This window comes from Acanthochromis polyacanthus, chromosome 1 (assembly GCF_021347895.1).
Source record: "Acanthochromis polyacanthus isolate Apoly-LR-REF ecotype Palm Island chromosome 1, KAUST_Apoly_ChrSc, whole genome shotgun sequence".
NCBI classification, from domain to species: domain Eukaryota; kingdom Metazoa; phylum Chordata; class Actinopteri; family Pomacentridae; genus Acanthochromis; species Acanthochromis polyacanthus.
Genome location: NC_067113.1, coordinates 32981321 through 33007222, shown reverse-complemented (window position 1 = coordinate 33007222; position 25902 = coordinate 32981321). Strand labels below are relative to the sequence as shown.

At 39.5% G+C, this 25902-nt stretch overlaps 1 protein-coding gene and 1 long non-coding RNA gene across 12 annotated transcripts in view; one reads left to right on the top strand and one right to left on the bottom strand.

Annotated features, from left to right (window-relative positions):
• larp1b (La ribonucleoprotein 1B) overlaps positions 1-25220 on the top strand; it is a 48194-nt gene extending 22974 nt beyond the window's left edge. For 7 of the 11 annotated variants that reach the window (XM_051951746.1, XM_051951945.1, XM_051951871.1 and 4 more), the window contains 13 exons: positions 138-282; positions 382-562; positions 1505-1692; positions 3346-3432; positions 4663-5025; positions 10826-10940; positions 12405-12574; positions 13795-13901; positions 14835-14995; positions 15110-15254; positions 16751-16860; positions 22383-22510; positions 23865-25220. In XM_051951746.1, coding sequence (XP_051807706.1) covers positions 138-282; positions 382-562; positions 1505-1692; positions 3346-3432; positions 4663-5025; positions 10826-10940; positions 12405-12574; positions 13795-13901; positions 14835-14995; positions 15110-15254; positions 16751-16860; positions 22383-22510; positions 23865-24122 — 2158 coding nt within the window. In that variant the 3' untranslated portion in view covers positions 24123-25220. The remainder of the gene's footprint in view (positions 1-137; positions 283-381; positions 563-1504; positions 1693-3345; positions 3433-4662; positions 5026-10825; positions 10941-12404; positions 12575-13794; positions 13902-14834; positions 14996-15109; positions 15255-16750; positions 16861-22382; positions 22511-23864) is intronic. The other 4 variants (XM_022202273.2, XM_022202277.2, XM_051951785.1 and 1 more) reach the window with 3 other exon arrangements.
• Positions 1-25902, bottom strand: part of LOC127535447 (uncharacterized) — an 81516-nt gene that overhangs the window by 17494 nt on the left and 38120 nt on the right. Inside the window, exon 2 of the long non-coding RNA XR_007944324.1 lies at positions 2916-3014. This is a non-coding gene — a long non-coding RNA (uncharacterized LOC127535447). The remainder of the gene's footprint in view (positions 1-2915; positions 3015-25902) is intronic.

The following is a 25902-nucleotide window of genomic DNA, read 5'->3' as shown; positions in this document are numbered from 1 at the left end:
CAAGACCTCCTCAGTTTGGGCCCTTTTTCACAAGTTTATTAGCAAAATTGATGTTGTGTTTGTTCCAGCGCTCAAAGATTCTTTCTGTTGGGGTGAAATTGAAAGATTTTTTAAAGATTTTATGTGTCTTTTTCCAGTGAGTACTACTTTAGCCTCCACAACCTGGAGCGAGACTTCTTCTTGAGGAGAAAAATGGACGCACGAGGCTTCCTCCCCATCTCCCTCATCGCCAGCTTCCACAGAGTGCAGGCTCTGACCACCGATATCAACCTCATCATGGAGGTAACGTGACGCCAACACCCCTGAGAGTGCTGCTTTTAGTGCCAAATGTGTCCAGTTTAAACATTCGGACCGTGCTGATGATTAACTTCTGCCCTCCAGGCCCTGAAGAGCAGCACAGAAGTGGAGCTGGTGGACGACCGGGTTCGCTGTAAATCAGAACCCGAGCGTTGGCCCATCCTCCCCGCCCCGACCGTCGTTGGTTCCCCTCGCACCGACTTCTCCCAGCTCATTAACTGTCCTGAGTTTGTTCCTCGGCAGACCCTCAACTCCACAAACTCCGGTCAGTATTCAGCTCTCGTGAAGCCGAAGTGAAGAATGCAAACTGGTGATATGCTGTGTTTGTCAGCAAATCTCATGAAAACAACAATGAAAGTGTTGTACGGCACCTGTAGACAATAAGTTTTACCTTTTTACTGCTTTTTATCACCAAACATTGCACATAATCACAAAGACACCATCCTCACCTTAAAGCATGGTGGCAGCAGCATCATTAAGCGAAGCATGGTGGCGACAGCATCATTAAATGAAGCATGGTGGCAGCAGCATCATTAAGCGAAGCATGGTGGTGGCAGCATCATTAAGCGAAGCATGGTGGTGGCAGCATCATTAAGCGAAGCATGGTGGCGACAGCATCATTAAATGAAGCATGGTGGCAGCAGCATCATTAAGCGAGGCATGGTGGTGGCAGCATCATTAAGCGAAGCATGGTGGTGGCAGCATCATTAAGCGAAGCATGGTGGTGGCAGCATCATTAAATGAAGCATGGTGGCGACAGCATCATTAAATGAAGCATGGTGGCGGCAGCATCATTAAGCGAAGCATGGTGGTGGCAGCATCATTAAATGAAGCATGGTGGCGACAGCATCATTAAATGAAGCATGGTGGCGACAGCATCATTAAATGAAGCATGGTGGCGGCAGCATCATTAAATGAAGCATGGTGGCGGCAGCATCATTAAATGAAGCATGGTGGCAGCAGCATCATTAAGCGAAGCATGGTGGCAGCAGCATCATTAAGCGAAGCATGGTGGCGGCAGCATCATTAAGCGAAGCATGGTGGCAGCAGCATCATTAAGCAAGGAAAGCATGGTGGCGGTGCAATAATTAAATGAAGCATGGTGGCGGCAGCATCATTAAGCGAAGCATGGTGGCGGCAGCATCATGCTTCTTACCACAATGTGAAGATCCCTAAGATTTACTGAGTGATTTGTCGTGTTTTTCAGTTTCATTACCTGTTAAAGAGACTCTTCTGGACTCGTCGAAGCCTCAGGGCTCAGCCGAACCTTCTTCTTCCTCCTCCTCCTCCTCCGGCCTCCCGGCAGCAGACGACTCCAAAGACGCCCTGAAGCCCGACCCCGACGCCTGGATCCAGGTGGAGAAACGCCACCGACATCCCTCCGGAAAGGCAAAGGTAGTGAAGTCCCACGAGAAACGTTACTAAATCTGGTGTCCTCTTAATGTCAGAGCCAGAAGTTAACCTTTAGTGTAACCAATGAGGCAGTAAATGGTGTTTTTTGTGTTGCAATATTTAAAATTTTATTGTAAATTTGTCCATTTGCACATTTCTTGTGGTGCTAACTATCATCTAACAGCACCAATAATAACACCAACTTGCCTGCTGAAACTTTAAAATCAGGATGACATAAAAACAAGGTCAGACAGGTGGTGGAATCGAGTTATTTTGAAAAATCTGAGGAAAGATTTATACAATTGATTTATATTAGCATCTCAAAAACCTTTAATGTTGTAGGAAGTTAATAGAAAACAGATCAAATAAAATCTTAAATGTCATCTTGAACATTTTATAAAGATAGAGGCAAGATTGATTTAACAGCTTTTGAGTGTTTTTCATTAGCTTTCCCATTTATTTGAGTAATGAAATGTGTATGATGATCAATTTTCCATTTGTATTGTCTGACTGTGGCTTTGTTTGGACTTACAATGCTCTAAATGTCCAAAATAACACAAGAACAGAAGCTTTGAAGTAGGGATAGACCGATATGGATTTTTCAGGACTGATACCGATTATTTTTTTTTCCATCACCCTTAGCCGATGGACGATTTTCTTGAGCCGATATTTGGGGCCGATGCTGCTTTTGCTCCTTCAATTTAAATACAAAAAACGACACAATGATAACAAATATTACTGGTCTCAAGTTTAAAATAAGAAACATTTATTGAACAGTAAAAAAATATTGAACAGCTTTGTTCAACTTTACCACACATACTTTCAAATGAACAAAAGTGTTTGGTGCTTTTAATTATTCAAGTAATGTCTATAAAATAAAACAAAACAAATATTTAGGCATCTTTAACCCTTTAAGCTTCAGTGTACCGCCGGCGGTACACCTACTAATTTGCATAGGAATTTCAAGAATGTCCGACGGGTGCAAACGCGATTATACAAACACTATACGCCGATGGAAAGCTTAGATTCTCATGAATCCGCCGGTATAAACCACTTTCAGATGCGATTACCACAGCGGGTGAGAAAAACACATTTGTCCGACAAAAACAAATATCCATCCATCCGTTCTCTATACACGGCTTCAACGCACACAGCGCGACTCACATTTCCGGGTTTATTATTACACACAAAAAAAAAGATTCCACAAAAAACGGCCATAATCCAACCTTTTACATCAGATGACACAAGCCAGTAAACTATTTTGTCCAAAACATGTCCTGAAGTCGTATAAAATCCCCGAATCGGTCGTTTTCAAGGAAATGCACCTCCCGATGCACGTCCAATATTCCCCGTATTTTTCGTAATTTTTTTTATTTAAAAATAGAATATTGGCGATTTTTTGTACTGAAAACGGCTGGAATTGACTGAAGCTTAAAGGGTTAAAACATTTCATGCCAGGGAAAAATAAATCGGCCCGGTATATCGGCCGGCCGATGTATTGGTCTGTCCTTACTTTGAAGAGCTTTAAACCCATAAATGTGATCTTTAAATCATTTATTATCACCCAGCACTGCCGGGTCCTCACTCATCTGTTCCTTAACTGCATAATTTTCCTGTCCTCCCTCCTTCATCTCCACTTTCATCTCTGGCCGGCAGCTTGTCAGTGATGATGTTTGTGTCGGTTCTCCTCCTCTTCCTCCTCCTTCCTCCTTATCGCCTCAACCAGACCAGCTTCCCTCTCCAGTTGAGTAGTTCTTCCTCTTCCTCGCTTGTCTCACTTTGCTTTTTCTCCCCTTTCTTATCTCTGATTCTCATTTATCTACTTTAGTTTCCTTTGCTTCATCCACCCAAACATACCTGCCTTGCTCTAAACCCTCCCCTCACAAAGGTTAATGATGTTTTCAAGAGACGTTCATGAACTTTATGGTCATTTTGTGACATACAGAGAGATGTTTCTGTCTTTTTTCTTAGTAAGAAAAATTACTTGATTTGTTTACTAGTCCCAGAGAAGGGACAAAAAGATAAACTTTCCAAAGGAAGATAAGGGAAATTTGGACTACATTCCCTTTTAGCCCTTAATTAATAGACGCTCTTTTGGCACCTGGTTTCACTTTGACAAGAAAGAGTCTTTGTTGGGTGATCAACTCTTGTGAAAAAAGTCAAATTAAATCAGTTTTATTGCCAGGTAAGTTTCCACATGCCAAGAATTTGACGTGGTGATTTTGTTTTACTTTGACATGAAAGAATCTTTCTGTAAATTCTTGTCCAAAAAGCCAGAATAAATCAGTTTTATGGACAAGTTTTACATATGGGGAATGTGACTCGATTAAGGGCCTTAAAATAAACGCTGACAAGTATAAAAGAAAGCCAGTAAACAGCAAATGTTGCAAAACTAGGGGTTTGAAGTGATAAAGTAATAGAAATATATATGATGTGCAGGAAGGTGTAAATTGTTCTTTATTTACATGACATGCATGTAATTTGACCATAATTCAATGTTGAAACACAACATAAAGTTTCTCTTCAAATCAGTATTTATCAAAGACTTACTTTACAACTTAGATTTTTTTTATTATTTTACATTGCTTTGTACAAATATGGTTTCCCTTTGACATGAAAGAGTCTTTTTTTTGTGCATGTTTTTGTCACAAAAGTTAAATGAAACCAGTTTGAGGGATTTTAAATGACAAAATACTAGTAGAAATATTTAAAATGTGCAAATTATTGGTCTGAAAATGTTCAGATTTAGGCAGCACATGGTGTATATTAAACGTAATTCAATGTTTACAAGCAGAACAATTAGAAAACTTCCAATTGGGGAAAATATTTAAAAAACACTTTATTTAATCTGGTTTAATAGTGTTTATTTCTGACACCGACAAGCTTTCAAATCCTGACTTTATGCTCCTCTCCTGCAGTTAGACGTTTGTTTTGTTGCCTCTTCTGTTAACATATTGCTGCTTTCTCGTCCAGGGAGACACCAAACCTCCTCCGCTCAGCCTCCAGGCTCCTCCGCAGGCCTCCGAGCCCGACCAGGAGGAGCTGGACTTCATGTTCGACGAGGAGATGGAGCAGATGGCGCCCAGGAAGAACAAGTTCACCGACTGGTCGGACGAGGACGACTCGGACTACGAGCTGGACGACCAGGACGTCAACAAGATCCTCATCGTCACCCAGACGCCGCCGTACCTCCGCAAGCACCCTGGAGGCGACCGGACGGGAAACCATGAGTCCCGGGCCAAGATCACGGCCGACCTGGCCAAAGCCATCAACGATGGGCTGTACTACTACGAACAGGACCTGTGGAAGGGCGAGGAGCAGGTCGAGGTCAGCAAGGTGAGACGGACGTGAAATCACAGTTTATTTTCAAAGTAATTTAATACATTTAGTTTAGAAGGGCAAAAGCAGCAATAAAGAGCATTATTTATAACATTTTACAGTATAAACAGATTTAGATTCATGGATGCGGTATTAAGAGATAATCAAAATCTACAGGTGAAGATATGATATGAGCAGAATAAACAGTATAAATATGTACTTTAATGTCCTTTAGATGGGTGTAATGAGCCACATGAACTGAGAAACTTCCAGATACGTGAACTTTATCTCACTACAGTGTTTAGCTCTGGGGGTTTTGACAGCGAATTAAAAACTCATCATCCGACACGTTGAAGCAGGTGGAAAAGAGACATAAAGTACAGAATTTTACACGCAGCTCACGTGCAGATGGTCACGTCTGAACAAGTCGACAACGGCTCAGGAGGTTTTTTTTATTTTACATTTAGCCTCATTTTGAATGAAAGCACTGATGCTGAATGTCTTTTGGAGTCACAAATATAACAAAAGCTGCTTTATATTTGTGGGAAAACATGCTGAGCTTGTTTGTTCTCCTTCTAGTCTGCGCTAATATTGATCTTAATCAAGTTAATTGTCTTTGTAAGATGAAAAATCGGACACTATACCCTCATCTTCAACTTTTAGAACGTTTTCTGGTGTCTTATTTGATGAAATGTGTCATTTTCTTGCTCTAAAGGTCAAAAATAAGAATTTTTTCACCCATCAGGATCAAAAAAGCAATAAAAAAACATTGGTGCTATATTAAGTCACAGCATAAACAGAATAAAAGGTATGAAAAGACGAATATATGAATATTTAGACGCACGGATACAAGTACAGTCAATTTTCGCCTGAAATTTCTACTGAAGATGTACGGAAAGTAAAGTGAATGCTGTTCTTGAACTGTTTGGAGTACAGGCATGGTTGGGGTCTCCTTAGAAAGCTGACAACCTGAATTTTCACCCAGTGCAGTCAGAATTACTCTAGGTGCTACTGGCACAGAGTATTTTATGTTGGAACACACTGAATTAGGATGAATTTTATTCTCGCCTAAATTTTTTCCCTAATAAAACCTGAAAATAAGTGTGGCAGCACTGTGACAGCTTGAAAACACAAAAAGGCAACAGCCTGGGGTCTTGCATAGTTCAGGTCAAAGTTTCAGAGCAATACTACAAGAAATGAGTGTTTCACATGTATTTGTACTGCTATGGCCAGGCGCTGTCAATTTTGGACACCCTCTGCACACCCTGGGCAAAAATGGTATATGTTCGTTTTTCAGCCCGTTTTCACATTATTTTCACTCCAAAAACTCATAAAGAACTCAAAAAAGGCACTTTAGAGCAGCTCCAGTGTGGACCAGACACAGAGACTGGGAGGGACAGACAGAGAGGCTGCAGCTGCAGGAGCCGAGGTGTGAAACGTCACAGAACCCTGCTAGCAGAGGCTCTATTTATATCCTGCTATTCAGCAAGCTCATTGGCTACCAGCCCTGTCAGTCAAATGTTTCCTCTGACGTGATTTGCTCAGAAGTTACTGACGAAATGAGGTAGGTCCAGATCGGTCAGTCTCGACTACGGTTGGCCGTTTAGGCCTCGGAGGCAGGCCAGAGTCACTTGATTGGTTGAAATGCGGTGTAAACCAAAAGGACAGAGTTCAGCCGCCATTTTGAGTGCAAGACCGCGTGGATTTGTGTATGCTGTATAAAAATATGGACAGAAATACAGTGAATATGAAAGGCGCAGCGCCACCATGCGCCGCTTGCACGCGCACGGAGCCGAGCTATTTGTGGATTATTTACTTATTTCAAGACATGTTTTGGACAAAATATTATACTTGCTAGTTTTGTCTGGATGCCTAAACTTGGATTCTAGCCGGTTTTTGTGGATTATTTTCATCTTTGTCCAGTAAAAGAGCGTCCAAAGGTGAGTTGTGCCCTTTAAATGTTTTGTTGTTTGTTGGAGAAATGTGTTTATATTACCCGCTGTGGTAATCACATCTGAAAGTGGTTTATACCGGCGGATTCATGAGACTCTGAGCTTTCCATGGGTGTATAGTGTTTGTATCATCGCGTTTGCAGCTTCGTTCATTTTTGAAAGATGCTTATGCAGATCTCAAAACGGCCCGCCCGCGGGCCGCTGAACACGTTAAAATAAATAATCTGAATCTACAGGTGGAGATATGACCAGTATAAATAGTATATTATGTATATTTTAGCATTTGTGTACCTGAAAATGTTGCTTTAAAAGTAATTTATATGTAAAATCAACACGAAAAACCCATTTATACACCTTAAATAAATGCGTCTATTTTGCCTCTACTATTTAACACAAATGTTCACGCTTTATTTCTGCAGATTAGTGATATGAAATCAATATGGGAGTGAAAGTATGATTGTTAAATAGTGAACGAAACAACAAAACAAAAATGTCATAAAATCAGATTGTGTTATGTTCATTTTTTAAATGGTTAAATAAATAACAGCAGTGATATTTACAGTTTAAGGTGTCTTTTCGTTTAATATTCAGCTTTTAACAATTAAAATTAAATATTGTCTGCAAAAAATGTGCTTTAGAGAAGTTAAAAACTTCAGTTCTGCCCCGAGAAATGAACAAGAGTGACTGCACCATGTCTATTTATTCATATTTAAGTATAGATTAAGTAATTACTGGATAATAAAGTGTACGAAATCATAAATAACAGCAGCACTATATTACTTTTATTGGGTATTTTTACATATTTTACATTTAATATCCTGCTTTGAGCTGTAAATATGAAATATTTCTTTCAGAAAAATGTGATTTTTTTTTCTCCCACGTAGACGCAAAATCTCTGTTGTTGAATCGTCTCCGTGAGGCAGCAGATGAAAAATGCGTCACGTTCACGAATTTGTCGGTGCTTTTGACAGCATCAGCGAAAGCTCTCTGCAGCCGACGGCTCCTTGAAGCTCGGCTGACGTAAAGACGCCGTGACGGAGCTGCCGACCCAAAATAAACCGGCTATTTGTTGCCCCGCTGTGCGAGCCTGCAGGCTTAGATTTGTGCCGCAGCTGCTTCCAGAACCGAGTGACCCGCTTTCCAGAGGAGCTGCGTCGTCTGCAGGTTATGCTGCATTACGCAACGCCGCTTTAACAAGATGACGGGTCAACGCTTTATGGCGCAGGATCAGTTTTACAGCAGAGTTTTAATGAGTAGAAGACAAAAAGACAGCTATAAACTGGATTAGAGGCTGTGATCTCATTCATCGGGAGACCAAAAGTGCAGAAAAATGCATGATTTTTTGTCCTTTACTCTCCTGAACAACAACTATATCAACAAAACTGGTGAAAACAATAATATGTTTAGAATTCTTAAGTCTTGTGATTTTTCATTTTGTCGCTGACTAAAACCTCCTGGGAATCATAATTTAACCTCACGATTCATCTCCAATTGTTTTTTTTCATGATTGGATTCAGAAACGGTCTACTTTTGATTCAGTATTTATACATTTTTTTTATAGTTTACATTTGTTTTTCTTATTATTTGAGTGAAGTCTGTTACTGAAAAGCGTCATGAGGTCCGCTGAGTGGAAACTAGAACGACAGAACGACGAATATGTTGACTTTAGATACACAACAGCAGGTTAAACATGGGAAACTCTCACATCCTGACACCTAAAAGCAGTTTAACAGTCACAAAAAACAAACTGGCTTCATTATAATCCTGCAGGAAAGATGCTATTTATCAGCTAGACTCATTTCATTCATTCTTAATTGTATATTAAAAGTAATAACTGGATAATTAAGTGTAAGTAGTCAGTATATTAGCTTTAATTGGTATTTTTGCATTTAATATCATGCTTTGACTGGTAAATATAAAATTTTGCCTTTAGAAAAATGTGATTTAAAACAGTAAAAACTACAATTTTACTCTTTAAATTGAACTAGAGTGAAAACATCACATCTAAAATTCATTCATTCGTGTTCTGTTGGTCGCTAAGTGTGTTCTTTCTGTTGCTGGCTGCCGTTTTCCGCGCCGTCAGCTCATTCTGGGCTCAAAGTCCGTGGGTGAAGTCGCCACATGTGTGAAAAGTCACGCCTGAGCACACTGAGCGCACACACACCTGCGCCTTTTCTCTCCACGAGCTGACGTGTGAAGTTGAAAGTCCGCCGCCACATCTGCTGAGTGTCACAGCGACCTGCAGCCGTATTTTTACCTCCACGTTCGGCTGTTATCAGTTTAAACAACCCCAGGGGTCGGATTATTCCAGCGTCACGTCTGAGAGGAAACGCTTTGATAGCAGACACCGGTTTTGCTGCCTTTCACCACCAGCGCTAAATATGTTATTACCTGGAGAAAATGCAAGAGAAAATGGGGAAAAAAAAAAAATGTTCTCCTGAATTTTTCTGTATTTTTTTTAGCAACACAGACATAAAAATATATAAAATGAACTCAGAATTTACATGTTTAATATAAAATAAAATTTAAAAGTTATTACTGCATATGGCTCATTTTGTTAAATGTATAAACTAAATTGAAATGCGTCTGCAAATTTCAAATTAATCCAGAATTTCTGAAATATTTTGGGGGGTTTTAAATAGAAAAAAAATCTGAGTTTAATACTGTTTATATATATTTCTAGAATTACTAGTGCTGGCCCGAATAGTGGTTTCTGGCCTCCGAATATTCGGGCCCTATTATCCGAATATTCGGTCCGCCTCGTAACGTCCGACGGGGGCGGCGGCGGCTTGTGGCGGAGACGGCCCGAATATTCGGATCCGTTCGTCTGGTCTCCCGGGTCCAAATTTTGCCTTTGTTGTGTCTTCAGTTAAACTGAAGAATTCCCAAACAGCGGAGGTCTTCAGCATCTTGTCTAGTGTTTATGCAACGAAGTGAAGCGTGACGGATACCAAAATTAATATCCGGATACCGCCGTAGCGAACGGATATTCGGGTCCAGCCCTACTAAATGTAAAATAAAAATCCTCCTGAGCTGTTGTCGACTTGTTCAGACGTGACTTTCTACACGCGAGCTGCGTGTAAATTTCTGGCGGGCGGGGCGAGGCGAATATTCGGATACCAAAATTAATATCCGGATACCGCCGTAGCGAACGAATATTCGGATATTCGGGATATTCAGGTCCAGCTCTAAAAATTACATTTACTGACAATAAATACAATAAAATATTGAATTTCTCACAGCAAAAATGTGGAATGAATGTTAAACACGGTAGAATACAGGCTTTTTCTATATCTGTCACTGATTTTTGTCATAAAAATATATATATTATAAGTGATTTAGTTATTTTTACACATTTTAATGCCCTTTACAAAACATTCAAATCATAAATTAAGGCTAGAAAATGCGTTTTAATTGTGGAAAATTACTGTATTTTTATGAGATGGTTATTTTCTGCTTATTTACAATATTTTTGATGCCCTAGCTACTGGAATAGTTTTTTTTTTTTTTACAACACATGAACTAAAAATAGAGATTTATAGATCTTTTAAATTAGATTTGATTCCTCCTCATGAGAAGAAATGCATTTTTAATTTGAATTTCTGTTTTTATGTCTTGCAGAATGTACAAAATTGTGCCATAATTTGTCAAGCGATAATTCACAATAAATATTTCGTATAAATTTGGTGAAAAGTTCATCCTGTGAGCTGCTCGTTAACGCGTTTTCCTTTCATGTGCAGTTTGTTTTCAGATACTTTAGTTCAGACTGTATTTCATTCTGCTGGTTGCTCCTTAAAGTTTAGTAGAGTAGAACCAAATCCTCGTCTTTTCCTCAGACTCACGTTGGCTGTGTTTCCGTTTCCCAGCAGGAAGTGGAAAACTTCAAGAAGCTGAACGTCATCAGCAAAGATGAGTTCGACACTCTCACCCCCAAAGCGCCCGTCGACCCCAACCAGGAAGTCCCGCCTCCGCCGATGCCAGGTGATCCAGTCTGAGCATCCTTTGTGCTGCTTTCTGCATTTATAAAACCACTTTATGATGGTTTATTTCCTCTGTGATAAGGAATTTTAGGACCATGAGCTGTACACAGTGAAACAATAAACACTTGGGAGCTTAAGTTTAGACACCAGATATCTGCAATCATAAAACACTTTTATTGCTGATTAACTCCAAATAAAAACAGACCAAAGCAACATAAAACTTCAAAGAAGACTTGCAAACCTCCATTTAAACACGATATCTGAGCGTCTAATTGACTAGTAAAAGGGTGTCAAAATCATTTTAGTTCAGGAGCAACTCCAAATATTTCCTTTGTTTTAGTGCAAAAAAAGTTCATTCTGAAAATGTTCACATTTATTGGAATATCTTTAAACAAAATATTATGAACAACCTGAAATTTCTTATGAAAAATAGGTTCATTTTCAACAATATTATACCTCAGTTTATCATTTACACATTAAAACTTCCAGATCACAGAGGAACAAAGCATTTAGTCATCTGGAACTGAATCATGTGCTATTTTACTTTATGATCAAAACGAAACAGAAAAACAAGACAAAGTATTACAAAAATGAGAAACAAATCGACAAAAAATGAGACCGACGACATGAAACAAAACAAAAAAAGAGACAAAAAATCAGACGAAAAAGAAACAAAGCGACAAAAAAATAGACAAACGACACAAGCGAGGCAAAAAAAACCACGAAAATGCAAAAACGTTACACAAAATGATAAAAAATAAGACGAAAAACACAAACGAGACAAAAAGGAAACACAAAATGACAAAAACGACAAACTAGAACATGAGAGGATTTTACAAAAGTCAAACAAAAACGACAAAATATTACAAAAATGAGACACAAAACGATAAAAACGAGACACTAAAACATGAGAGAAACGACAAAAGTCAAACAAAAAAAGACAAAATGTCATAAAATTTACAAAAGTACAATCTAGTATTTTATGATCAAAAAACTTGTCACGGTTGAGAAATTATTTTTTTAATTAAAAAAACAAAGAAGATTCCTTTTTGTTGCCAATTTATAAACTATTTGTGCACGAAGGAGTTTAATAAAGACGTTAAAAAGGTCAGAAAAAGAAGATTAAGATAGTTGGATTATATTGTTTAGAAGTTTCTGCACCAATGTGATAAAGAGGAGAACTTACAAATACAGTAAAACAAAAATTCTCAAATTTCAGCACTACAGCAGCTTCAGTGAAACATCCTTCAATATAAAGTATCCTCATCGTCTCGGCTCTAATTGCACGTTAACATACATTTATAAATAAACTCCTACCAGCTTGCAGTGACATGATAGTGTGTATAAATCACCACTGAACGTTTCTTAAAGCTAAATACGGAGACGTGAAGCTCTCCATGCAGTTTAAACATCCACCTGATACAGTTTATATAAATTTAAGTCTTTTTAACGTGTGTTTTCTCAGCGGACAGTGGAGCGGAAATGGCTTGTTCTATGCCCACGTCGGTCCCCGAGTCGCCCAGCACCCACCAACCCAGAACCCCCAGAACGCCTCGGACCCCCGGACGCCAGGACCCCAACAAGACGCCCCGGTTCTACCCCGTCATGAAGGAGAGCGCCACCATCGACGGACAGGTGAGCACCGGTTTTACAACAACACTCTCGTACATCAGAGCGGCGTCCGGTTGCAACGTGAAAGAGGATCAAGATGCTGTTGTTTAAAAGCAAGAACGACCAGTTTATGAGGGCAAATTAATGAAACACGAGATGATTGAAATGCAAGAACTGTCACTTCTTCTGTACTTCTTCAGACTTTAATCTTAACTGTTTTCGTAGAGAATTTGTGTATAACTTCACATCTTCGGAGTTTAGTTGAACTGGTCAAGAAGGTTCCTTATTGTTGCCTAATCTCATTTTTCTGACAAATATTAACCCTCATGTTGTCCTGTGGGTCAAAATTGATTTGTTTAAAGTTTGAAAATGTGGCAAGAAATATGTATTTTCACAGTGAAACTCCACATTTTCCACATTTTTGAGAAATCTCTGAACATTTTTTGGTGGAATAAAAGAAATGTTAAAAATGTTTCTTAAGAACATTCACACAAAAAAATCAACCAAAATCCAATGATGATTTTTTTTTTTTTGGTAAATGTTCTTAAAGAGAATATTAGAAGTTTTACTGATATACATGTAATCACTTTAGATATTTTTTGGAAGATTTTTACTCATTTTTTGAAAATACAAGAATTTTCTTACCAAATTTGGGGGATTTTTTTAATATAAATTTTAAGGGAAACTTTTAAGGAATTATTGGAATTTTCTTCCTGAAGATTTTGCAAATGTTCTGAAATTTTTGGAATTTTTTGCAGAATTTTTGGATATTTTTCAGACAAGATAACATTTTTTTTGGTGCCCGTAAATGAGGACAACAGGAGGGTTAATTTTCTAAGACGTACAGAGCGGAGAACAATAAGACAGTGTGTGATTTTTTTTATTACTTTATAGTTGCTCGATATCACTGGAGACACTAAAGAAAATCAGCCAGGTGTCCACGCCTGTGCCATCTGTTTTCAGTCTCACGTCTTTTTCTTGGCGTCGCAGCTTCTTTTCCTGTGGTGCAGAAGCCATACTGTGAATATTTGAATATTCTGTACATGTTTGAGCATGAGCGTTAACTTGAGGCGGATGGTGCAGCTCTGTTGTCTGTTTTGTGTGTGTGTTTCCATGGCAACATCTCGAAACACTTCCCAGTGTTTAATGCTGTTCCAAGTCTGAAATTGAAACTTGCATAAAAACTCAACTGCGCTTCACCAGCTATTTATTTAAACCCCGCTCTGTCCTCGTTTCTGCTCCAGATGCCGAGGAAGAAGAAAACCCGCCACAGTTCGAACCCTCCTCACGAAGCCCACATCGGCTGGGTGATGGACTCCCGTGAACACCGACCGCGCTCTGCCTCCATCAGGTCCGACCGCCTGTTTTTCAGTTTTTATACGACTCTAATAATGTCGCCTTTAAAGTGAAATTCAGGGACACATAAAACAACTAAAAGAAGAACCTATAGTGGTCACTTCTCCCAGAGTCTTCCTCTTGCTGGAATTGTTCTGCTTGACATTTGGTCCGTTTTCCCTGAAAACAAGTTGAAGCACCAAACAGTATCAGTTACAATTGTACACTTAATCATAAAGTATCTGCAAATGCACAGTTAGATCTGAATTTTTCTGCAAATTTGAGTCACTAAGTTCCCACAAACATCAAGAAATGTTTGAAAAATAAACCGCTTCTGTAGCCGTTGACCTAGCAATGGACACCATGAAAAAGACTTCTGTGTGAGTTTAACCAGCAGTGGGCAGCATGACAAGAAGACTATGCAAGTTTAGTAGCAATAGACACCATGACAAAGACTTCTGTTGGATTTTAGCTAGCAATGGGCACCATGACAAGACCACTATGCAAGTTTAGTAGCAATAGACACCATGGCAAAGACTACTGTGTTGGTTTAGCTAGCAAAGAACACAATGACAAAGACTACTGTTAGTTTAACAAGCAGTGGGCACCATGACAAGAAGACTGTGTGAGTTTAGTAGCAATAAGCACCATGGCAAAGACTTCTATGGGAGTTTAGCTAGCAATAGACACCATAACAAAGACTTCTATGGGAGCTAGCAAGGAATGGGCACCATGACAAGACGACTGTGCAAGTTTAGTAGCAATGGACACAATGACAAAGACTACTATGAGAGCTTAGCTAGCAATGGGCACGATGATTAAGACTTCTGTGGGAGTTTAGCTCACAACGGCCTTAGTTTTGCTTTAGAGAACCCAATAAACTACCGTCTAAGTATTCCTGTTTTTGCTTATTCTTCGCCACTCAAACATCTTCCTTTTCGTTCCTCAGCAGCTCCAATGCCTCCCCATCAGAAGGAGCTCCCCTGTCGGGAAGTTATGGCTGCACCCCTCAGTCTCTGCCCAAATTCTGGCATCCATCCCACGAGCTGCTGAGGGACAGCGGCTTCACCCAGCAGGGATACCACAAGTACCGCCGACGGTGCCTTAACGGTAAACACTCCTATCGAACACCCCTGTACTCTTATCACGTCTTTTCACGACCTTGAGAAAGAAATGTTGGATAATATTAAAGCAAATATGATGTTGTTGTTCTTGTGTCTTCAGAGAGGAAACGGTTGGGGATCGGCCAGTCTCAGGAGATGAACACCCTGTTCAGGTTCTGGTCCTTCTTCCTCAGGGACAACTTCAACAGGAAGATGTACGAGGAGTTCAAGCAGTATGCGCTGGAAGACGCCAAAGAAAATTACAGGTCAGGAAGAACACTAGATGGTGTTTAGATGAAGGGTTTGGAAGCAGAGTGGTCTAACCTACCTTCTGTAATCTTTGAGGAAAGTTTTGTGTTTTCCAGAATGGTCTAACATTCCACTATAACGCTATGTTTTGGTTGTGGGTTCAACCACTTTGTCACTCTAATCTAGACCATGAAATATTACAGAAAATGTATAAAACCCCGTTGGGATTTTTGTGGGTTAGACCCCTCTGCTTCTGCTTAGCTTCATGCAAACTTGTGTCTTTGCCTGGGGTGGTAAATGTTTAGGTACTTTAGACAAACTAAAGTCCTAAAGCCCCCTTTTTTAAGGTGGATGTAAGATCTGAAACAGAAATAGAAATACTTAATTAATTAATACCCAAATTACAGCAGTTACACCCGAAAGAGTACAGTTAACACAAATGCTTTAATGTTCCTGAAGTGTATCAGACTCGTCTTCATACGATCCTGGTGTGTCTGCAACAGCATGTGACCGTCATTGTTCGGCGGCAGGAGGTTAACGGGAAGGAACATTGTTGTGTTTCTGCCAGAGGCTCCTTCACACACCTGCCAAACCTACATTCCTGTCTAAATAAGTGGGTGGCGGCCTGTTGGAGCGAGGACGTAACGAGCCCATCAGCTGTTCCGCTGGTCCGGCTGGTTCCTCTGACAGACATTAATAACCTGTCAGATAGGCGTTGTGAAATGTTGGAGGCTCGTGTGGGAACACGGCTCATTAAAGACGCAGAGTTGACAGTGAAGCTTCACATTACAACATCCTGTACCTGTTTAAAGATTTCACCCTCCTTTGGAAGTGCACCGCTTTTATTACGTTTCAACGTTTGATTTAACTTGACTTTATTGACAAGAATTAGCAAAATGCACTCTTGAATGTCAAATTGAATACAGATTTCTGCAAATTAATGTTGATTAAAATATAAAATAAATGATTGCAAATGTCCACCAAAACACCTACGACTCCTCTGAAGAAGTTACAAGAAAGAAGCTAGTGAAAAAAGCCACCAAGACACTGATGACGTCTTTGAAGCAGTTTCATGATAGAGACCATTGAGGGGGCCACCAAAACACTGATGGTTCTTCTAAAGGAGTTACAGGAAAGAATCTCATGATTGAGGCCATCAAGACACAAATGACTCCTCTGACAAAGAAACAAGTAGGTCAGAAGAGTTTAAAGAAAAGAACTAGTGAGGGAGGCCACCAAGACACGTATGTCTTTTAAACAAGTTTCAAGATAGAAAACTGGTCACAAAGGCCACCAAGACACCTATGAGTCTTCTAAAAGAGTTACAAGAAAGAAACTAGTGAAAGAAGCCACCAAGACACTTATGACTTATCTGAAGAAGTTGCTAGTAAGGGAGACCACCAAGACATCTAGGAGTCTTCTAAAAGAGTCACAAGAAATAGACTAGTGAAGTAGGCCTCCAAGACACGTATGACTCTTGTGAAGAAGGTGAATGTTTGTTTTTCCTCTGCAGGTACGGTCTGGAGTGTCTGTTCAGATACTACAGCTACGGTTTGGAGAAGAGATTCAGGTTAGATCTGTTCAAGGACTTTCAAGAAGAGACCCTCAAAGACTTTGAGAAAGGTAAGAAGCGTCGAAACCCAACCAGACGCCCCCAAACCTCAACACTTTGACTAATCAAGCAAACAAACGTTCTGATTTATTTGCTTATCAACCAATAACTAACTGTCCTTATACAGGTTAAAGGTGCTACATGTGAAGAGTTATTTGTGTTCACACAGATGCCCCTATTATCTGTTTACAGCTCCGTTATGTTGTAATACAAACCACATTCACTGCTGAATATTAACACTATTTGTAGTGCTAACCTACTTAACCTGACTCTGAAGTTCACCGTGCAGTTTCCCCTTCGGAAGCGGATTAAAGTCAGTTTCTCAACTCATTTCAACACCGCCGCTGTGTGACTCAGTGGAGCAGAACGAAGCTTCGCCTCCACTGGCTTCAGCCTCTTATTTCCAGCTCAGTTATTCTGGTGTTGCAGTTAAACATTTCCCAATCGGGCTGCCTCAGAGGCTGAAATGTCAGAGATGTTACCTGAAAAACAACACAGGATGCATTGAAATATCTGACTTCATGTGGTCTGAACTCCCTTCTTTAAAAATGACCGATTTCTCTTCATATTTATAGTAGATAGAATAGAATTAAAGGATGAAATATCCCCCAAAAATAGCAAAACTCCTGAAAACTCGCATAATTAAAGCAAATCTGTAGTTTAAACATCTGAACCCTGAGGAGATTCTTCGTGTTTTTTTTTTTGCTTTTGTCACATTTTTACTCACTTTCGCCTCATTTTTCACTGCAAAACAGTAGATCTCAGATGTTATAATGGCCTAAATCATCACAGAAAGTTGAATTTCTCAGATTATTTGTGTTGCAAACATTGAAAAAACCTGGAATCAACATGTGCAATATTTTTCCAGTTACCCACAGATGTTCGCAATGATGGAAAATATGCTGACCCCACATACTGTAGATGTTTTACTGCTTGTACTTTCCTGTTATGTGTAAACAGCCTGCAGTTCTGCAACAAAGCTCTCTGAATTTTCATCACTTAACTGTTGGTCACAGTTGAGTTAATATATTTTTAGTTACTTTGAAGACCACAATTTTTTTTTGTTTTTGTCAGAATCTGGTGAATTTTAAAACGAGGCGTGTAGAATGAAGTGATTTTACGGAAACGTCACGATTTTAAGCTTCAGTTATTTTCAACAGAGCAACATATCACAGACGAGTAGTTCAAGGACCTTTTAAAAAGTTGAAAATCTGTCAATTCTTTCTGTTTTTGCACTTTCTTTCTCTGCTAAATGGTGTAATTTTGTCAATTTAAACAACACAACTCAAGAGCAGTTTTTGTGGTTGATCATATACAGATTTGTTTACATCTGCAGCATTTAAAGGAGAAAGCTGAAACATAGAAGCCTAACGGTGTCTACAAACATGCCTACATGCAGGCTGACGTGCAGCAGGAAATAAACGCAGTCCTGTCCTAAATTCAACCAACCGTCACATATCTGAAGGCCCCCGTGTGAAAAAGAGGGTTGAGTCGTTGACCGCGAACCACAACGTGAACATTTTCCCCCTCGGTACTTCCTCTGATCTGTTGAAAACACAAAAAGTCTCCGTGCTGTTAGTTTTTAACCAGGATTTGACCAAAAAATAAAAAATGATGAATTTCGGCCCACATTTTTCGGCCTCCATGAACTCAAAGTTAGTTTTTGACCTGGATATACAAACTAAAGAGGAAATATTCAGACAAAACACAACAGATGAGACTAGTGAGGGAGGCCACCAAGACATCTATGGGTCTTCTAAAGAAATTAAAAGAAAGAAACTGGTGAAAAAAGACGCCAAAACATTTAGGACTTCTATTCAATTCAATTCAATTCAATTCAATTCAATTCAATTCAATTTTATTTATATAGCGTCAATTACAGTCAACTCGTCTCAAGACGCTTTACAGAACCCAAATGCCTGACCCCCAGAGCAAGCCCAAAGGCGACAGTGGCAAGGAAAAACACCCTTTTAACAGGGAAGAAACCTCGAGCAGAACCCGGCTCTATATAGGGGGGACCCATCTGCCTGCTGGCCGGGCGGGTTGAGAAGGACAGAAGAGGGCAAGGGGGAGGGATGGGAGAAGAGGGAGGGGTGGGAAAGCACGGAAAACACAACACACATTTGGATACATGCATGACAGGATATGTGACACAGACAAAGTATAAGCTAACATTGAAAACTGACTCATAATTTACTCTTATGATGTACGGCTCTGACATTAAACATACTCCATATATAGCTAGCAGTAAAATTCAAACAGTATGTAAGTTAGCATAACAGTATAGTGAAGGCAATGCAGAGTTGACTGGTGGAAAAAGGGAGTTGGAAGCAGAGGGCTGGAGGAAGGTCAGCAGCAGCATCCCACAGTGGACATGGTGGAGACTGGACCAGCCGGTGGAACATCAACCGCAGATCTGAAGCATCCAGCTCTGGGACCAGGGACACTCGGAGAAATAGCACAGGGGGAAACAGAGTGAATGTACTGCAATAACGGTATACATATTAAATGTAAAGGTAGATAGAGAAGGGCTCAGTGCGTCAAGAAAAGTCCCCCAGCAGCCTATAGGCCTATAGCAGCATGACTAGAGGCAGAACGAAGGGACGTCCAAGAAGGAGTCAGCTGTGCAAATGAAGACACAAGCCGAACCCCTGTGGGTCACCCAGTCAGCCCCAACTATAAGATTTGTCAAAAAGGAACGTTTTAAGCCTGGTCTTAAAAATAGAGAGGGTGTCTGCCTCCCGAACCCAAACTGGGAGCAGGTTCCACAGGAGAGGCGCCTGATAACTGAAGGCTCTGCCTCCCATTCTACTTTTAGAAATTCTAGGAACAACAAGTAAGCCTGCAGCTTGAGAGCGAAGAGTTCTACTAGGATAATAAGGTACTATCAGATCTTTAAGATATGATGGAGATTGGTTATTAAGAGCTTTATATGTCAGAAGAAGGATTTTAAATTCTATTCTGGATTTAACAGGAAGCCAGTGAAGAGAAGCAAGTATAGGGGAAATATGATCTCTTTTGCTAACTCCTGTCAGTACTCTCGCAGCAGCGTTTTGGATCAACTGTAGATGTTTGAGAGAACTATTTGGACAACCCGATAATAAGGAATTGCAATAGTCAAGCCTGGAAGTAACAAAAGCATGAACTAATTTTTCTGCATCACTCTGAGACAGAATGTTCCTGATTTTTACAATATTACGCAGGTGAAAAAAGGAAGTCCTACAGACTTGCTTTATGTGTGAGTTAAAGGACATGTCCTGGTCAAAAATAACTCCAAGATTCCTCACAGTAGTACTGGAGGCCAATGTGATGCCATCCAGAGTAACTATTTGCTTTGAAAGCGAGTTTCTAAGATGTTTGGGGCCAAATACAATGACTTCAGTTTTGTCTGAATTTAGCAGTAGGAAGTTAAAAGTCATCCAGGTTTTAATGTCCTTAAGACAATCTTGCAGTCTAGCTAACTGATCAGTTTCATCTGGCTTCATAGATAAATACAATTGTGTGTCATCTGCATAACAATGGAAGTTAATACAATGCTTCCTAATAATATTGCCTAAAGGAAGCATGTATAATGTGAAAAGTATCGGTCCTAAGACAGAACCCTGAGGAACTCCATGATTAACTTTAGTATGCTCAGAAGAGTTATTGTTGACATGCACAAACTGGAACCTATCTGATAAGTAGGATTTAAACCAGTCCAGTGCTGTCCCTTTAATGCCAATTGAATATTCTAGACGCTGTAATAAAATGTTGTGGTCGATTGTGTCAAACGCTGCACTAAGATCTAACAAAACAAGTATAGAGACTAGTCCATTATCTGATGCTATGAGAAGGTCATTAGTAACTTTCACTAGAGCTGTTTCTGTGCTATGATGCACTCTAAAGCCTGACTGAAACATTTCAAACAAATTATTCCTTTGTAAGTGTTCACATAATTGATTTGCAACTGTTCTTTCCAGAATTTTAGAGAGAAATGGTAGGTTGGATATCGGTCTATAGTTAGCTAACACATCTGGATCTAAAGTGGGCTTTTTAAGCAAAGGTTTGATGACAGCAACCTTAAAAGCCTGTGGTACATAGCCTGTTACTAGAGAGAGATTAATCAGATCTAACATTGAAGAATTAATTAAAGGTAAAATCTCCTTGAAGAGTCTAGTTGGGATAGGATCTAAAAGACATGTTGATGGTTTGGATGTAGAAACTGTTGAAATTAGTTCAGAGAGACATATAGGAGTGAAGAATTCTAAAGATTCATCAGGTCTAACAGCCAATTCAAAAGCATCTGTGACATTTGTAGGAAGGGCCAGATTAATTTTATCTCTAATCATAACTATTTTATGTGTAAAGAAGCTCATGAAGTTGTTACTGGTTAAAGCTAAAGGAATACAAGGTTCAACAGAGCTCTGACTCTTTGTCAGCCTGGCTACAGTGCTAAAGAGAAACCTAGGGTTGTTCTTGTTCTCATCTATTAAAGATGAATAATAAGTTGTCCTGGCATTACGAAGAGCTTTTTTATAGATTACTAGACTATTTTTCCAAGCCACATACACTTCCTCTGAATTAGTGGAATACCACTTTCTTTCCAGCTTTCGGGATGCCTGCTTTAAAGTCCGCAGCTGGGAATTATACCAAGGAGCAAGTCTTCTCTGAGATATAACTTTCTTTTTTACAGGTGCAACACTATCAAGAGTTGTACGCAGTGAGGCTGAAGCATTATTAACATAATAATCCACTTCTGTGGGGGTAAAATAATAATAATTGCCTTCTGATTTATCAGTAAATGTTGCTGAAGTAAACAGTGAGGGTATTATTTCCTTAAATTTAGATACTGAATTGTCAGACAAACACCTACTGTAATGATATTTGTTCTCAGCTGCTAAACAGTCCTTTACTTTAAATTGAAATGTTATCATAAAATGGTCAGAAAGAAGAGGGTTCTGGGGAAATACTGTTAACTCTTCAATTTCTATGCCATAAGTCAGGACAAGGTCAAGAGTGTGATTAAAACTATGAGTTGGTTTATTTACATGTTGAGAAAACCCAATTGAGTCTAATAATGAATTAAAAGCTGTTGTAAGGCTGTCGCTGTCTATGTCAACATGAATGTTAAAGTCACCCACAATAATAACTTTGTCTGAACTGAGCACTAATTCAGATAAAAAGTCTGAGAATTGAGATAAAAACTCAGAATAAGGAGCAGGAGGACGATATATAACAACAAATAAAACTGGTTTCTGAGCTTTCAAATTTGGATGAGAGAGACTAAGAGTGAGATTTTCAAATGAGCTGTAATCAGGTTTAGGCCTCTGGTTCAATTTTAAACTAGAATGGTAGATTGCTCTAAAAGAGGTAGAAGAAAGAGATTAGCAAAGAGGCCACCAAGACACCCAAGACTCTTCTTAAGGAGTTAGAAGAAAATAACTAGTGAGGAAGGCCACCAAGACTCCTCAGACTTTCTTCTTAAGTGTCTGTACTGTTAATAATATCGCCCTACAGGCTGAGTAAATAACTTCGTGCTCCGTCTCTCCTCCAGGTCAGCTGTACGGACTGGAGAAGTTCTGGGCCTTCCTGAAATACTCAAAGATCAAGAACCAGCCCATCGACCCGAAGCTGCAGGAACACCTCTCCCAGTTCAAGAACCTGGAGGACTTCAGGGTGGTGGTGAGTGTCTGCGGATGTGGAAACAAAAATGTACAAACCATCACGTTTAAAGTTAGTGCAAACGGCAGCAGGTCCTCAACTTTTCTCCTCATCAAAGTTCCACCAGTGATTGTCTGATGAGCATTGAACCAGTCGATCGATCTGTTGGCCTCTCAGACATCAGGAACTCTTTAACTCTCATTATTAATTTAATTCCTTTATGGCATCACAAACAAATTTACACGCTTTAGAAACTCCTGCAGGCCGGTGAAACAAAACAAAGCAGACTTGAAGAACAGACCTAGTTTAGTTTAGTCCGTGTAACAGAAATAACTCCTGGTGGAACAGGCAGACATCTAGGAATTTTAGTAATCGAACTGCTTGAATAAGCCGAGGAATCGTTCTAGCCCTAATAAGTACAAAATGTAAAGTGTAAACTAAATAACAGATAAACAGGAAGTAAACAGATGTATCGCACAGACATACTGCACTTAATGATGATGTTAATGCGTAAAATGTACTAGGGCTGGACTTTAATATTCGGTTGTTATGGTGGTATCCGAATATTTGGATTCCCCCCGATCCGAATATTCGGAGATTCGTCATTAATCCTGGCCGAATATCCAGGGCACCAAAATATATTGCTTCCTTGTCAAAAAAAAAAATAATCCAAAAATTTTAAAAGTTTTATTTAAAAAAAAAAACAAAATCCCCCAAATTTGGCAAGGAAATTTTTGTAAAATTTTCAAAAAATGAGTAAAAATCTTCCAAAAACAATCCTAAAAATATCCAAAGTGATTACATATATATCAGTAAAACTTCTAGTATTTTATTTAAAAACATTCACACAAAAAATCAACCAAAATCCAGCAAATTTTACTGGACTTTGGTTGTTTTTTTTGTGTGTGTAAATGTTCTTAAGAAGCAATTTGAACATTTCTTTTTTTTTTCCACCAAAAAATGTTCAAAAATTTCCTGAAAATGTTGAAAATCTGGACATCAGAAGTTTCACTGTGATAATAGATTTTTTTTTCCACATTTCAAACTTTAAACAGGTCAATTTTGACCCCTTTTAATGGAATAATGGAATATCTCCATAGGGGTACAGAGGAACATTTCCAGCAACCATCACTCCTGTGTTCTAATGCTACATTGTGTTAGCTAATGGTGCTGAAAGGCTCATTGATGGTTAGAAAACCCTTGTGCAGTTATGTTAGCACATGGATGAAAGTGTGAAATTGGTGAAGCCAAACCTTTAAAAGGTTGTGCATATCTGTGTTTCTTAATTACCAATAATTAGTATTGGCTGTGGAAAAATAGCATAAAAATTACTACTAAAAACTGTAATTATTTTTCTGTGTCTTTGTGTGTTCAGCCCCCGATGGGAGAGGAGGGAGGCAGGAGGAGACGCAACTCGTCCTCGGCCGGGGATGAAGGGAGGCGTCGGCGACATCCTTCCAACTCTACCTCAAAGCCCACGCAGGCCAACAAATCCTCCACCACGGCCGCCTCCAGCTCCTCCTCCTCCACTACACCCAAAGACAACACCCAGAAAACAGCAGCAGCTCCATCCCAGGGGAAGAAGAGCGACGGCAAGGCTGGGAAAAAGGAAAGCGTGGCCCCGAACAAATGAAGCTCCTCCTGCTGGACGAGGGTTTGGATGAAGAGAAGCGGAGCGAGGCGGCGCTCAGCTCAGCGCTCAGAGGCCGAGAGCGTGGTCGACTTAATACGATTGTTTTTATCATTTCATTTTAGCAAGCAAGCGTAGGCAGCGAATGTGTTCGCCTGACAGCTCGAAACGTTTACAGAAAAAAACACGTAAGAAATGCATTCCCTGCATTTTGCCTTTTTATCCTCTCAGATGCCAAAAGTCTTCGCCGTCGATCGCTGCAATCTGTAAAAACGACGACGCTCGGGTCCGTGAAGAGCCGTTCAACTGTGATTCTAGTTTGCCAAGATAAAGAGTCTTGTGTGCCTTAATCTGATCCACCGGGACGGCAGGAAAATGTCTGCTCTTTTTAAAAAACGTCTTCCTGATAATCGATCATTCGGAGCTTGAATGTGTTTTAAAACTGACACCGGGTTTTATTTCTCTCCTCGGCTTCCATTTTTCTCTTTTTTTATTTTCTCACCGTGACAATCAAGCAGTCATAAATTTAGTGAAGGAGCGACCCCGAGGCTGCTGCTCAGTACCACAACGTTGGTTTTTAATTAAAGAAAAACTAATTCACCCGGGAAGCTTTACCTTCGAGTCCCGTTTTACACCCAGAGTTAGCATAATTTATTGTTTTGTTTTTATTTTTTTTCCATTGTACTTGATTGATGGAATAGTCTTAGATAATCATTGCAGTTTTTAAATGGCTTCTGCTATTGAATATTAAAACAAAAATAAAAATAAGTGAAATGTTTCTGCTGGAATTATGGGTGTGAGCTAGTGTCATGGAGACTACAGTATATTTTAGCTTGAAGTTTATTACGTTTGAGGCTTGGTGCTCTAGTGGCACTTTAATCGTTAACTTTCCTTTTATCGGTGGACTTAACAGAGGTTTTAGAGTTGAATTTTAAAAGAAAAAAATGTAAATACTATAAAAAATCATTTGCTATTCAATTATTCATCTTGATTTTAAGAAGTGATTTATCGGTAGTGTGGTTTTGAGTGTGTTTTAGGTTAAAGCGATGCATGTTAATGAATTGTAAAATGCAAAAAAATATAAAATAACAGTTGATTGTACTGAAGTGGTGTTTGTGTCGTCTGTCCTGCATGCACTCCAGCTTTCTCTCAGCTCGTAGCTTCAGTCGTCGAGCCTGATCGGCAGGTTTTTGTTCCCAGCCGCAGATCGTTAGGGGTGAAATTAATCAGCTGTCATCGCTCGGCTAATGATCTGTAATGTAAATTAATATCACATTTGTTCCAGCAGCTGCAAATCACCTCTAAAGAGGCGTTTACGATCAGCGGTGCAGATAACAGCCCAGTGAAAAGCAGAAGAACTGGAATTCAAACGACAAATGACACCAACAAGAAGATAAAGAAGAAAATACTCAAAAATGCACTTTTTCCTGCAGTTTCACATCATTAAAAAACACAACAAACGCATGAAAAAACAGAAAAACGTCTAAGCAAACATAGAAAGTAGTTTGAGTAAACAAAAAGTGTTATATTCGTGCATTTGATGTGTGTTTACTACACTACGGGTCCTCATAGAGGGACAAAAAGCACTGTTAGACTGCTGCCTTCAGGTGTACCTCGTAAATTTCAGTATTCACTGGAAAAGTCGATCGTACTGTTGGATCGCAGCACAGGTTGACTCTTTCATGCTTTTACTTGCTTTTAGTAGAAAAAAATACACAATTTGAACGGAGCACATCAACAGTAAATGCAGCAACACGATACAAAGAGCAATTTAAGTGAAAAA